At 28.8% G+C, this 12,939-nt stretch overlaps 2 protein-coding genes across 7 annotated transcripts in view; both read left to right on the forward strand.

The window, feature by feature from the left end:
* Positions 1 to 1,636: 1,636 nt before the first annotated feature.
* On the forward strand, positions 1,637 to 3,284 carry LOC133781701 (probable carbohydrate esterase At4g34215). Its single transcript, XM_062220766.1, has 3 exons — positions 1,637 to 1,783; positions 2,109 to 2,812; positions 2,897 to 3,284. Exons 2-3 carry the CDS (start codon positions 2,246 to 2,248, stop codon positions 3,101 to 3,103), a joined length of 774 nt encoding a protein of 257 aa, XP_062076750.1. The 5' UTR covers positions 1,637 to 1,783; positions 2,109 to 2,245; the 3' UTR covers positions 3,104 to 3,284.
* A 3,601-nt stretch (positions 3,285 to 6,885) lies between these two features.
* LOC133781702 (uncharacterized) overlaps positions 6,886 to 12,939 on the forward strand; it is a 31,126-nt gene continuing 25,072 nt past the window's right edge. Inside the window, exons 1-3 of one of the 6 annotated variants that reach the window (XM_062220768.1) lie at positions 6,886 to 7,098; positions 8,567 to 8,714; positions 8,981 to 9,043. In XM_062220768.1, coding sequence (XP_062076752.1) covers positions 8,581 to 8,714; positions 8,981 to 9,043 — 197 coding nt within the window. In that variant the 5' untranslated portion in view covers positions 6,886 to 7,098; positions 8,567 to 8,580. Of the gene's footprint in view, positions 7,099 to 8,325; positions 8,449 to 8,566; positions 8,715 to 8,980; positions 9,231 to 12,939 lie in introns of those variants that run through there. The other 5 variants (XM_062220770.1, XR_009870232.1, XR_009870234.1 and 2 more) reach the window with 5 other exon arrangements.

Below are 12,939 nucleotides of genomic sequence, written 5' to 3' on the forward strand. Positions count from 1 at the left end.
GGAGTTGTCACTGTTGATTATTTTAAAAGGAGTGGCTTTACAAGTAAAGTAATAATGCACTCTATTTGGAGAATATTCAGATTCACATGGGGTGTTCTTGAGATAAACCCTTGAGATTTTCTGGACCAAAAAGGTCAATCCCATTCTTGGTTATTAGTATTTGCATATGCTTAAATATCTTCTTCAAATCTTAAATGTATGTTACTGAAAGTGGGTTTGCTACTCTAATGATTATTTTAAATTACTTACAGTAATCAAAGAACCTTATATTGAATGAATTCAATTATTGATCGAACATGAAACACTTGTAATCTTTCAAGAAGATTTATTATAGAACTGAAATCTTTCAAACAAAGTTTACAAAAACAACTTACAATCAGAAATACAGAATATAGATTGAAAGCACAATCAAATCAATCTATGTACATCAATTAGTAACCAATTAAGATCTACAGTAAAAACTTGACAGAGAACTTTCTTCGAACTCCCTTCAAAGAATCGACCGAACTCCCTTCAGTGAATGTCTGTACCAAGCTTTAGCTGCTCCTCTTCAAAAGCCCAAGTAGATCACCAGCTTCTTCTCCACACTTATCTCTGCATCACAAAGAAAAGTCCAAGAAACAAGATCTACAATAACTCTCAAAGAGTTAGTCGCTCTGTTTAGCACAATGATCTATATATAGAAATGACAGAATCAAGTGACAACAGCTTATCACGCGGACTGCCAGCTGAAAAAGATCATTATTATTTTAACTAACAACTAACCTGTCAAAACAGTATTAACCCTTTATAATATTGAGATAAAACAGATCGAAACCTAGACAAGACAAAATACATAATTTTTGACAACAAACAGCAAGAACTAAAACTTAACATTAACATTTACAAAAGAAGCTTGGCTAAAAAATAGTTATTAAATATATATATCGGTCAATTTTTTTATAGGGACTTCACTTTAAGTTTTATTGGTAGGGCTTTTAGTGTTTCTCGACCCGTTAACAGTTTTTGGCGCGATTTTTTTTATGATGGTGTATATTGTAGTTATTTAGAGTATCCTGTAAATTTTTAGAAAATTTCAAATAGTTTACAGTATCGAAAACTAAGTTCAAACATGTTTTCCACGCGCATAAAAAAAATTAGTCACGCGTGAAACAACATGTTTGATCCAAGTTTTCGGTATTGTAAAATATTCAGAATTTTCTAAAAATTTGCAAGATGCTCTAAATAGCTACAATATACATAGCATAAAAAAATCGCGTCGAAAATTATTCACAGATAAAATATACTGACAGTTCTACCAATAAAACTTAAAATAAAATCTATATAGGAGAATTCCCCCTCTATGTATTGTCCACTTCCCTAATTTCTTTCTATAAATAGTTATTAAATCTTTATTATTGTTTTATTCAAATATGTTTCGTAATGCTTACACTATAAGTCCAAATTTTACATATAACAGTAGAAACATTAAATCGATGAAATTACACCAAATATTGAATTTTTTTAAACGCAGTTTTTTTTCTTAAATTTCTTACCACATATTTTTTTTTGTTTACATATTTTTTGGAAGTTTTTTTCACATATATATTTGTATAAGTTAAACTTATCAATTATTTATTTATTTTTAAATAAAACTTAATTTTTTTTTTTAAAAAATAATAAATAAAGTGACCGACCACATATTGTGAAATACTGAAGCTCTCACCAGATCAGATCAAAGTAACCAACCACCTTCTCTCTGTCCGGCGCGGGACGACTCTCATCTCGACCACACACGGACACGGTAACTGAAATGTCCTGATTTGTTTTTTTTAGTATATTTAGAAATAACTTTTCTGTATTTGATTTCTTGAAGCTTAATACTGTGAAAAATTATATAGTTGAAGTAATATGTTCTGTTATCTGTTTGCTGAAGAATAGTTCTTGTGTGGTTTGTTTTGTTTCTTTGTATATGAACATTCACATAATGCTATGTTTTGGAAAAGCAGTAGTTCATAATAGCAACTTCAATTTCTTCTTTTAGGTTTTAAAATGTGGTTAAAAATGGATGGAGTTTTCTTAACGTGGGTATTGTGTCTAATTCCCCTCTCTTCTTCCTTTTATTTCAGTTCTTGTTAACCTGAATTTTTTGAAAAAGAAACTCTCAACAAGCGTTTCCAACCACTAGAGATTTGAGTTCAGACACGAGCCCGAAACTCAAACATTCGAGTAAAACTCACCACCAAAACTATCCTCGATTGTAGCCATGTCCACCGAAGCATCTATCTCAGACAACCAAAACCTAGAAATCAACAGCCCAAATAAGCAAATCTTCATCTTATCCGGTCAGAGCAATATGTCAGGTCGCGGCGGAGTCGACAAACATCACCACTGGGACAGCATAGTTCCACCGGAGTGTCGACCCAACCATGGCATCCTCCGCCTGAGCGCCAAGCTCCATTGGGAAATCGCGCACGAGCCTGTCCACAAAGACATCGACACCAAAAAGACTTGTGGGGTTGGGCCGGGAATGGCATTCGCCAACGCTGTGCGAGCTCGTCTAGCCCCAATTGGCCCGCTAGGGCTGGTGCCCTGCGCTGTGGGTGGGACGGCCATCAAGGAGTGGGGGCGTGAGGAGCGCCTCTACAAAAATATGATAAAGAGGGCGAAAGAGAGCGTGAAGAGCGGGGGCGAGATTCGAGCGTTGTTGTGGTACCAAGGAGAGAGTGACACATCGTCCGAGGATGATGTTGCAACATACCAGGGGAAAATGGAAGAGCTTATTCAAAATGTTCGAGATGATCTTTCTTTGCCTTCACTTCCAATCATTCAGGTAAGTAATCAACCATATTTGTATGGAACAATTCTCTTTAAATTATAAATGATTAGATAAATTTTTATTAATTTAATTTTACAGGTAGCAATAAATTCAGGGTTGGATGAGAGATTTTTGGAGAAATTAAGAGAAGTGCAACTGAACATGAAGGTGGCAAATGTTGTGTGTGTTGATGCAAAGGGATTGGAGCTGAAATTTGATAATTTACACTTAACCACTGAGGCTCAGGTTGAGTTGGGCCATAAGCTGGCTCAAGCTTATCTCTGTAACTTTGGGCCATCTCAATAACACTTTTTACATTTGTATTTTTGGGATTTGTTTGTTTTTTCTACTTCTTTGATTATTACCCTATTTTCTGACTAAAATCTCCAGATTATCATATTTCATGTATGGCCCCATATTCTATCCTCTTCAAGAATAAGATTTACTATGATTTGGGTGTTTTGAGATAAAAGCTTTGTTGGATGCCCTTGGAGCTTTGATTGATTTTAATTTAATGCGGTATTGTCATTATTTTTTTAATTCCATTATCCTCACTATAGTTTATGTGTTATTTTGTGTGATAAAATAAATCAATATGTGATCCGGAACAAAAAGAAATATTTATTTAGGAGGGTTATAGATATTCAAAATAGTTCATTAGATTTTTAGGATTTATATTATTACTATCTATTAGGATAATTTAGTTTTTTTTTAGAGCATGAGCAACCAGACGGTATAACCCCATATATATGGGGTTGGTGGGCTAAAACTCCTCCAACCAGACGGGATCACTAACATCATTTAGGCGTGTGTGAACAATGACACGGCATATATGCCGTGCACTGTTCACACGGCAATTTTTTTTTTTTTTTCAAATATAAATATATTTATATCTTTTATATATATATATAAATATGAGTATTATTTGGGTCTATATTTTATGTTGGGTTTTTTAAATTATAAATACACATAATTTAATTTTTTAAATAAGATTTCAAATATTTCATAATTAATTTTTTATATAATTTATTTTAATTTGTGTAAAAATTCTTACTCTACACTGTATGAAAATAAAATTGAAATTGAAATTGATTAAATATACAAAAGATAATTAAAATATTACAAACTTACATTCTAATATTAAAATCAAATAAAATAATATAATAATAAAAAGAATATTTTATTTTATTAAAAAATAATACAATAATAAATAATATATTTTTTGGTGTAACTTTTGGTGTTGTGGTTGGAATGGAAAAAAAATATGGTGCTAAGATTCTTTAGTTTTGGTGTTGGTGCAACACCATAATGGGGTAATGGGTTGGAGATGCTCTTAGTTGCAGTCTCATTTTTTATATTTTGTAATACTTAGGTTCCGAAAGTTGATTTTATATTAGTTAGGTTTTCCATTTTTTCAAATCGTATCATTAAGGTGAAATTAATGAAGAAATAAATGAGAAAAAAATATAGAAAAATTAGAATTAGTAATTGTACTATGTTGTTTACTAAAGCTAACTGGAAAGAAAATCATAATTATTTATTTCGTTTATATAATGGAAACGTAATCGAAATACTTAAATTGACTAAATCATTCTTTAAAAAAATTATTTAAGGGGTAAACATGTTTTTTAATTTTTAAATATAACAAATAAAAATAAAAAATAAATAAAAATTTTAAGGGTAATGTCATTCTATGAGAATTATTACCACTTAAACATGTCATATTTCTAAACTTTAGTTTTGCACTATGATTAATAAATTTTGTTGAGTGTATAAAATATAAGAAATTATTAATAATTAATTTTTTTTGGAGTAGTAGCTTAGTTGTTACCATTATTAACACTTAAGAACTTAATGTTTTTTTTTCATAAATTGAATTACCAAATAGAAAATTAATAAAAATATTATGTAAAAAAAAACCTTATATTTTGCGTTGATAGATTTAGTTATTTTCATTATTTATGATATTAGTTATGAAATTATGAGTGCTAGAAATATTGCTATTTAATTATCAATATTTATATATATAAATTTTTCAGTTTTAAACCTAAATTTTTAGAATTGCTAAATTTTTTAGTTGTCTTGCTTTGCTATGAATTTTATTATTATGTAGGAATTTTAATTTTAAACTTTCTTTGTATCAAATTTTGGTTGTATTGTTCAACCTGAAACTTAAAATTTTAATTGTATTGTTGAAATTTGAAACTTTTGTTATATTAATCAAATTTAATGTTATATTATTTATGTTTAAGGGTTTGGTTGGCCGATCTTTTAATTTTGGACTTTGAACTTTTTAAAATCTCTTCCTTAAAAAGCTGCATAGAGTGTTTTCTTCCTAATGAGCTTTCTAAAGTTAAAAACTAAAATCACGGGTACATTCAACTATTATATTAAAAAGTTATTTTATATCCCAAAATGACTTTTAAAAGTTTTGTCAATCAGAACTTAATTGTTGTTATGAATGTTCAATTTGAATTTTGTCAAATTATTTGATAGTAGTTGTAAAAAACTTATGTTGCATTGCATATCACGATATGGTGCGATGTGAAATCATACACGGTGTGATTGTAATTTGAAAATGATTCAAATTGCATATATAGTGCGATCTAATAAAATAAAAAAATATCATACCATATGCACCGCAAACAACATGTTTGGTTGGCCTGAAACAAGATGAAAACGGAATCAAACATTAGTTCAATTGTTTGTTTGGTCATTAAAACTCTTGGAATACTTTTCTATAGTAATCTTAATTATATCAATTGTAAGAATTATTATTCCAATCGGATACATAATGAATGAATTTTTCATTACTAAGGACACGATAAAAATAAAATAAAAGTAAAACTAATATCATACTTTCCCCAAATTAAATTCCCTGACTTTATTAATGTGTATGTTTTTTTTATTTATTTATGTAAGTCCCATCATTTTGTTAATATATTTAAAAATATTTACAAAATCTAGATGAGAAAGTACTTTTAGTCTATTATAACTTAAATAATAATTTTTAATTATATAAAAAAAATTAATTCAAAGTATCTAAAATAATACTAATTTTAATTTTACAGAAATTTTGAATATTTTAAAAATATAAACACAAAAAATTGAAGTAGGAGTATTTTTGTCTATATATCGCTTATTCCAACTTATTCTCACATTATTTCAAAAATAAATCAAACATTATTTACAGTATTATTCTATCTCATTTTCATTTTCATTATCATTCTCATTTTATTTCTTTCAACCAAACATTACCTAATTACTAATTACACAGAAGAAGTGTTTGATGGAACACAAACTGAGTCACCATGATTTGCCTATATATGTAATGATGATGTTTGTTTTGAGTAGTTAAGTTGCCTTAGAAAGTGTAGATGGACTTAGGATGGAAGTAATATTAAACACTTGTATACAAAAGTATTCAATTTACCCTTAAAATATATGTAACGCCCACATAAATTATTAATTTTACCCTATTAAAATTTGAATATAGGAAGAGATTTAGATTATCCCTAATGTGTTTGATATGGGGTAAAGTAAATGTGAGAATGAGAATCTAAAACTCTTCTTATGTTTAGTTCAAATTTTAAGAAGTAAAGTTAATAATTTGTATGGGTCCCACATGTATTTTAAGGGTAAAGTGAATCATTTTGTACATTAAAGTTTAATATTCCCTCCATCCTAAGTCCATCTACACTTTCTAAGGTAACTCAACTACTCAAAACAAACACCTCTAAGGTGGTGTTTGGTATGTGGTAAAGTAAATGTGAGAATGAGTATCTAAATCCCTTCCTATATTTGGTTCAAATTTTAAGAGATTAAAGTTAATAATTTTTGTAGGCCCTACATGTATTTCAAGGGTAAAGTGAACCTTTTTGTACACAAGAGTTTCATATTACCTCTATACTTTTCTAAGCAACACAACTACTCAAAACAAGAGTATTGTTAAGGGAACTATATATATCATATTGTTATTAGTTAATTTAATACACCGTTGAATATATTTTAATTTAAAATATTACGAGGCCAAAACAAAATGATAGTGTTGGATACTATACGAAATTTAATTTCTTTTTTTTAAAAAAAAACTTAATTATACTACAAAGTGCATAAGAATCCCTAAAAAAAAGGTGAAAAAGATTTGTGTAGTCTTCTCTGTCTCCACTCCATTTGGGGAAACTCTGAAGCTCTGAGCAGATCAAAGTGACCAGCCAGCGTCTCTCTCCCCGTCCCATCTCTCGCCTCTGTCTCTCTCCGGCGCGAGACGGGTCTCACCTCGACGCACACGCACGGACACGGTTACTAAAATGTCGTAATTTGTTTTGAGAGTATTTTGAATTAACTTTTCTGTTTTTGATTTCTTGAAGCTTAATACGCTCACCCACTCCACTGGGTGGATTTTAATTTTAAAAAAAAGCAATATTCTTGATAGTCAATTTGTGAAAATTATATATGTTTTGCTCTCCGTTTTCTGCTTTCTGTTTGCTGAGGTATAGTTTTTTTTTGCTTCTTTGTATATGGACATTCATATCGTATGATGCTGTGTTTTGGAAAAGCAGTAGTTCATAATGCAATTTCAATTTCTTTTAGTTAAAATATGTATGAGATGTTGAAATTATTGTGGCCTGATTAAAATTAAACGCTTGTTTGATGATGATAATGATAATGGAAATGGAATCGATCATGGAGGAGGAAAGAGAGCTGAGAAACCCATGTCTTAATTATAGATGATATATATATATATTAACCCATGTCCATCACATGTTTTACTTTTAATGACTACTTTACTACTATTTATAGTTAATTAATATTTCTAAAAATAAATTTTGATGTTTTTAAATTTTTAGAAGATTACTGGATGAAAAAAGTATATTTATTATAAAATTATAATATTGTAATTTTTTTATTTTTTTAAATGCCTGTCAATTTTTAAATATAGCTAGTCACTAATAATTATGGCAAACAAAAAATAACTAAATTCGAAATTAATATAGAAAAAAAATATTTATATGTTGGTGGCTTGTTATAACAAGTTATTATGTTGTCACATCATTATAATTGTTAGTACCATCTATGAGTAGTAACTATTGAAAAATCTTCTATATATATATTTAAAGAACTTATAAATTCATATATATATATATTGTAATTATATCAAATTTTTTTAAAAAATTTTAAATAATTTAATGTAATGAAAATATATATTTTTTCTTATTTTAACAGATTAGCTATTTACAAATTTTGAGACATTTTTATTTTAAATAATAGCTAATAAAATAGTATTTTTTCCAGTACTATAAAATCTTTTTTTAAAAAATGTTAATATTGAAATGAAGCATATAAAATTTGAAAAACAATAAAACAAATCTGGTATTTATTTAAGAGTAATGATATATGTGCACAAAAAATATATACCCAAATATTATACTCACATGACAGTTTAACATATTCATTACATTTATTATTACATTTATTAAAACTGAGATTCACTATTTTAAAAAGCAGTGGTAGGTGACTATCTATAATTTTATAATTTTTTGATGCATGCACATATCAATACTCATTTATTTATTCAAAGGGAGTAACTTTTTCCTTTTAATCTAAAGACGACCATCTTCAGCCATATAAGACTTTTAGTTTAGAGACAGGTAGCCCCAGCTTGCTGAAGAACTGATAAAGCAAAGGAAATTTCAATTTCAACAATTATCTTTTGTTATTTCTCTATAATTGAATTAAATGTATAACCATTGTTTGGTTGGTCCACAGGAGTGTTAGCAGAGATGAATCACAAATTTGGGGGAGGAAAGCGGCCGACGGGAACTCCTTCGCTGGCAATGTCGTCCGTAGTCGTTGTCGTCTCTCTTCTTGCCGGGGCCTCTGTTGTCCACAACATCTACAAGCCTGATCTTGTAAGGTCGTTCGTTCTTCTCCAACTATCTCAAATTTAATCATTGCATGTAACGTGTTTGATAAAATGTCTCAAAGACATTAATCTCTTCCTAGCATTATTTCGACTACTTAAAGTTAATGTTCTGAAGCTGAATCAACTTTTGAAATTGGGTCCCTTTAGTTTCCTTAATGAAATTAGATTGTTTGTTGAAATGTAGCCATTGGACAGTATGTGGTCACTTCTTTAGTGTTGGCACTTTTCTAAGTTTCTCTTTGGTCTTTTTCTTGCAGACACTGCCTCCTGTGGAAGCTGTTAGCGAAACCAAACATAATCAATCCAATTCAAAATGACATGTATGCTTATCTTCTATGCTTTTCACAAACTTAAATTGCTATTCTTGAGATTTTGTCCTTCTTGTTGTCTCACATGAACGTTGATCTGGTTATTTTTATTTTTTGAGTGTCAATTTAACAATAATTATATATATATATAAATTTATCTATAATATTGATTTAGTCTTCTTTGTATGCTTTGTTATTAGTACTTGCTTGGCTTAGTAATGGCAAATATAGACAACACATCTGTTATAAACAACATTGCTAAAGAACAATTTGCTTGTTAAACAAAAATGACTGGAATTGTAATGAGCCACATTTCCCATATTCAACATGCACGTAGTTGGATGAGACTGGGAAATGCAAGGTGGAAACGATCACCGATGGTCGGTTTATTAGGTCGAAGAACAAAAGGGTTAAAGAGGATGGGGTGGAGGAAGAGATACAAGATAAGGAGATAAGGAAGTAGATAGAAAAGGCAAGCAGTTGATGCTTAATGTGTTTAAGCTGTCTCAAAAGGCTAGGCAAACAAAGAAATTTACGTATATGAGAGTGGTGTAAAGATTGGTTTTTGTTTTGATTAGTAGGCGCTTAGCGAAACCGACCTGGGAAGAATTGATTAGGGAGGAAAATTTAGAAATAGATGAACAAATAAGATTATTGGTTATGGAAAGCAACCAATGATAAAGTTATCAGCAAAACCTTGGGTACAAGGGATTGTAAGGATAGTCATTGACAAATATGTTGGATAAATCAAGTATGAAGATAGTCCAATTTTTATCATATTTGTAGCATGTTTTGAAGCCTCTTCTGTAATTATATGTGTCTCCTTCTTCTTATAGATGATCTTAAACTTAATTTCCTGAATGGAAAAGAATGAATAAGCATGATATTGGGTTTGAAATTACACTTCATTAATTCTTAAATTTGTAATCCTATGCATAATTTGTCATTTAGGAATGTTATATATATATATATATTCTATATAATAAGTGTGTAGATAACGGAATTGTTAGTTTTAAGAGTTTTTTTATTTTCTTAATGTTAACTTTAATAGAATATACTTATATTTAACATAATATTATTATATTTAACGGTAGTTTGTAAATCTTTAAACTTAAATAAAATAAAATAAAATAAAATAAATAATTAAAAAAATTAAAATAAAATATTTTGAATAATTTAAAATAATAAATAATTAAACAAATTAAAATAAGATATCTTTTAGATATTTTACAATGATAATTATTTTAAAATAATAAATAATTAAACAAATTAAAATATGATATTTTTAAGATATTTTACAATGAAATTTATTTAAAAATAATAAAATCATACGTTTTATAACTTAAATAAAATTTAATTAAACTTAAACTCACTTATTAGAATAATATCATATTAACCATATAATATAATCTACTATGAATTAGCAACAATTTTTTTTTTTTTTAAAACTAGCAAAGAAACTTAAATTTAAAATCCACGTATAATATTTAATATTACATTAAACATATAGTATATAATCTCTCATTGTCACTCCCAAATTAAAAAACTAGACCAAACATAAACTTTAACAAAAATAAATAAATAATTTATTTAATTAAAATAGGATATTTATTTCAAAATTTATGACATTAATATAAATTTAATAAAAATAATTAATAAATTTCATAAATAAAACTAAACAAACGTGCATATTGAACGTTATGCTTGTATCTAGTATATATATATAGTGTTGTATTTGTAAAGGCTAATTTTGATTATGTCATATGTCTGAATAGTTTAAATTGAACTAGCCCAATACACTAATAGAATAATATATAGTCACCCAAAACATTATTATAAAATAATATAACATTTTCATTGGCGTTTATCTAAATTTATTAAGAGTAGAGAAATGGAAATGATATGAGGACTAGCCTTTCACTAGGCTTTTATTTTTGTTTTGTTTTTTGTTTTTTGAAGAAGAAGAAAGGGGAGGAGGGGCTACTAGTGTGGCTCCCCTCTTGGGACATTACCATAAGATCTCCAATCCTACCAAGAAATGTTCGTCAAGATCCTACTTAACGGGTCGCCTCCACCTACGATAGGGTGCGTCACTTGATCCCATCCAACTACTAGCGCTAAAGGGATCCTGAGGCAAAAGATCTTTTGCCAAGGGTGATTAGGATGGCACATAAAGTGTTCACATTTAAGACTCTTTAGACTGTCACTCCACACTGTTAGAGGCAGTCACCCAAATTCAAAACCCTAACCTCTAGGACCTCAGGCATGCTACTTTATCACTAAGCCACTTGGTTGGTGGTAACCTTTCAGGAGTCTATTTATTGGAGTTATGTGTGTTAATAAGTAAATTTGACGAGTGAGGAACATAATATTGGTTATGTATCTTGGTAAGCATCCTAGCATGATAAGAAGGTTGATCATGAGCGAAATTTTAAGAGAAAAAAAAAATTATTTCTTTAAATGATAATAAATTAAATAAAAATAAAAATATATTTGAAAGAGAAGAGAAGTTGATAATTTATATTTTTATTTAATAATATGGGTGTTAATATTTTAATTTTTCTATTATAAAAAGCATATATAAAAGTTAGAAAATTACTTACGACGGTTGGGTGAGTTTGAATCGTTTTTTAAACCATTCACAATTTCAATAGCTGAATTGGAAATACAACTAAGGTTGTTTGGATTAATATTTGGGGGAGTTAGTCATCCCAACCAAAAAATGGTTGAAGTTAGTCAAAATTTGAGCTAGAAGCTCAAAGTGACGTTCTCTTCTTCCCATGTGTGTAGGTGTGTGTTAAAAATTATGGGATTCTATATAAAAATCAATTGGTTATTAGGAAAGTAACTCAAAAGAATTATGTTACTTTTGTTGTGTTTGTTTGTATTCGATGATTTTCCTCCGCCATAAGTGACAACTCTCAATCTATTTGAGAGTAGATCATTCTTTGATCTCTTCTTTTTTTTTTTTAAAAAAAAAAAAAGTAATTTAACTCATGTTTGACATCATACTCTAATATATCTTCATGATAGTGGTTATTGTTGCTCATCAATATTGAATTATCGGATTACAAGTAGTCTTTTTTAGCTAATTATTTTTGGATCTTAAGGTTTTTTTTTTTTGCACTAATGGAATCTCAAGCAGCTTACTTATTCTTTTTTTCTTATTACTATTTTCTATAATTTGGCTCACTATTTGGACCGATTTGGATTGGATAATACTTGTTTGGGTTAAGACTCATGATGTCATGTTAAGAATAATGAGGTTCCATCTAATGAACCAATTGACAATTAATAGAGTGATTCATGTTATTTATATATGATTTAATATTCTCAAATATTTTCTATGCAAGACACCATACACTAACCTATGTTTGGTTGAAAGGAAAGAAAAATAATGAGGGATAGAAAATAGAAGATAAAGAAAAGAAAATTGATTTCTCTTAAATTGTTTGCTATAGAGGGATGAAAGAAAAAATGATAAAAGTAAAATTACAATTTAATAAAATTATATAAATTATTTTGAAGTATAAATGAGGGCAAATAGGTAATTTTAATTTATAAGTATATTATAAAACTTTTCACTTCAATTTTCTCACCAAATTTGGATGGAAATATTTTGGTGGGGTTCACTCACTTTTTTTTTCACCCATTTTTCTCTTCAACTCTCTTTTCTTTCCAACCAAATATGTTTTTTTTTTCTTGTTTCTTTTTTCTCTCCAAACTTTTCTATCCTTCCACTTTTTTCTTCTGCCAAACATAGGGTGATAGTGCGTCGTTGCTTTGTTAATCACTCGGCTGTGAGGTCATTGGACTATGGGCATTCTCACCAATAGCAATACACCTAGGGTGTTGAGTGACAGATTTAGGTTGTTGTGGGTCATGTGTGTGATAGGAAAGAAAGAGAG

The sequence above is a fragment of the Humulus lupulus genome, chromosome 6 (assembly GCF_963169125.1).
Source record: "Humulus lupulus chromosome 6, drHumLupu1.1, whole genome shotgun sequence".
Classification (NCBI taxonomy): domain Eukaryota; kingdom Viridiplantae; phylum Streptophyta; class Magnoliopsida; order Rosales; family Cannabaceae; genus Humulus; species Humulus lupulus.

Coding starts and splice junctions, on each gene's coding strand:
- LOC133781701 (XM_062220766.1), top strand. CDS start 2,246: ATGTCCACCGAAGCATCTATCTCAGACAACCAAAACCTAGAAATCAAC. Junction 2,813..2,896: donor CTTCACTTCCAATCATTCAG/GTAAGTAATCAA, acceptor TTAATTTTACAG/GTAGCAATAAATTCAGGGTT.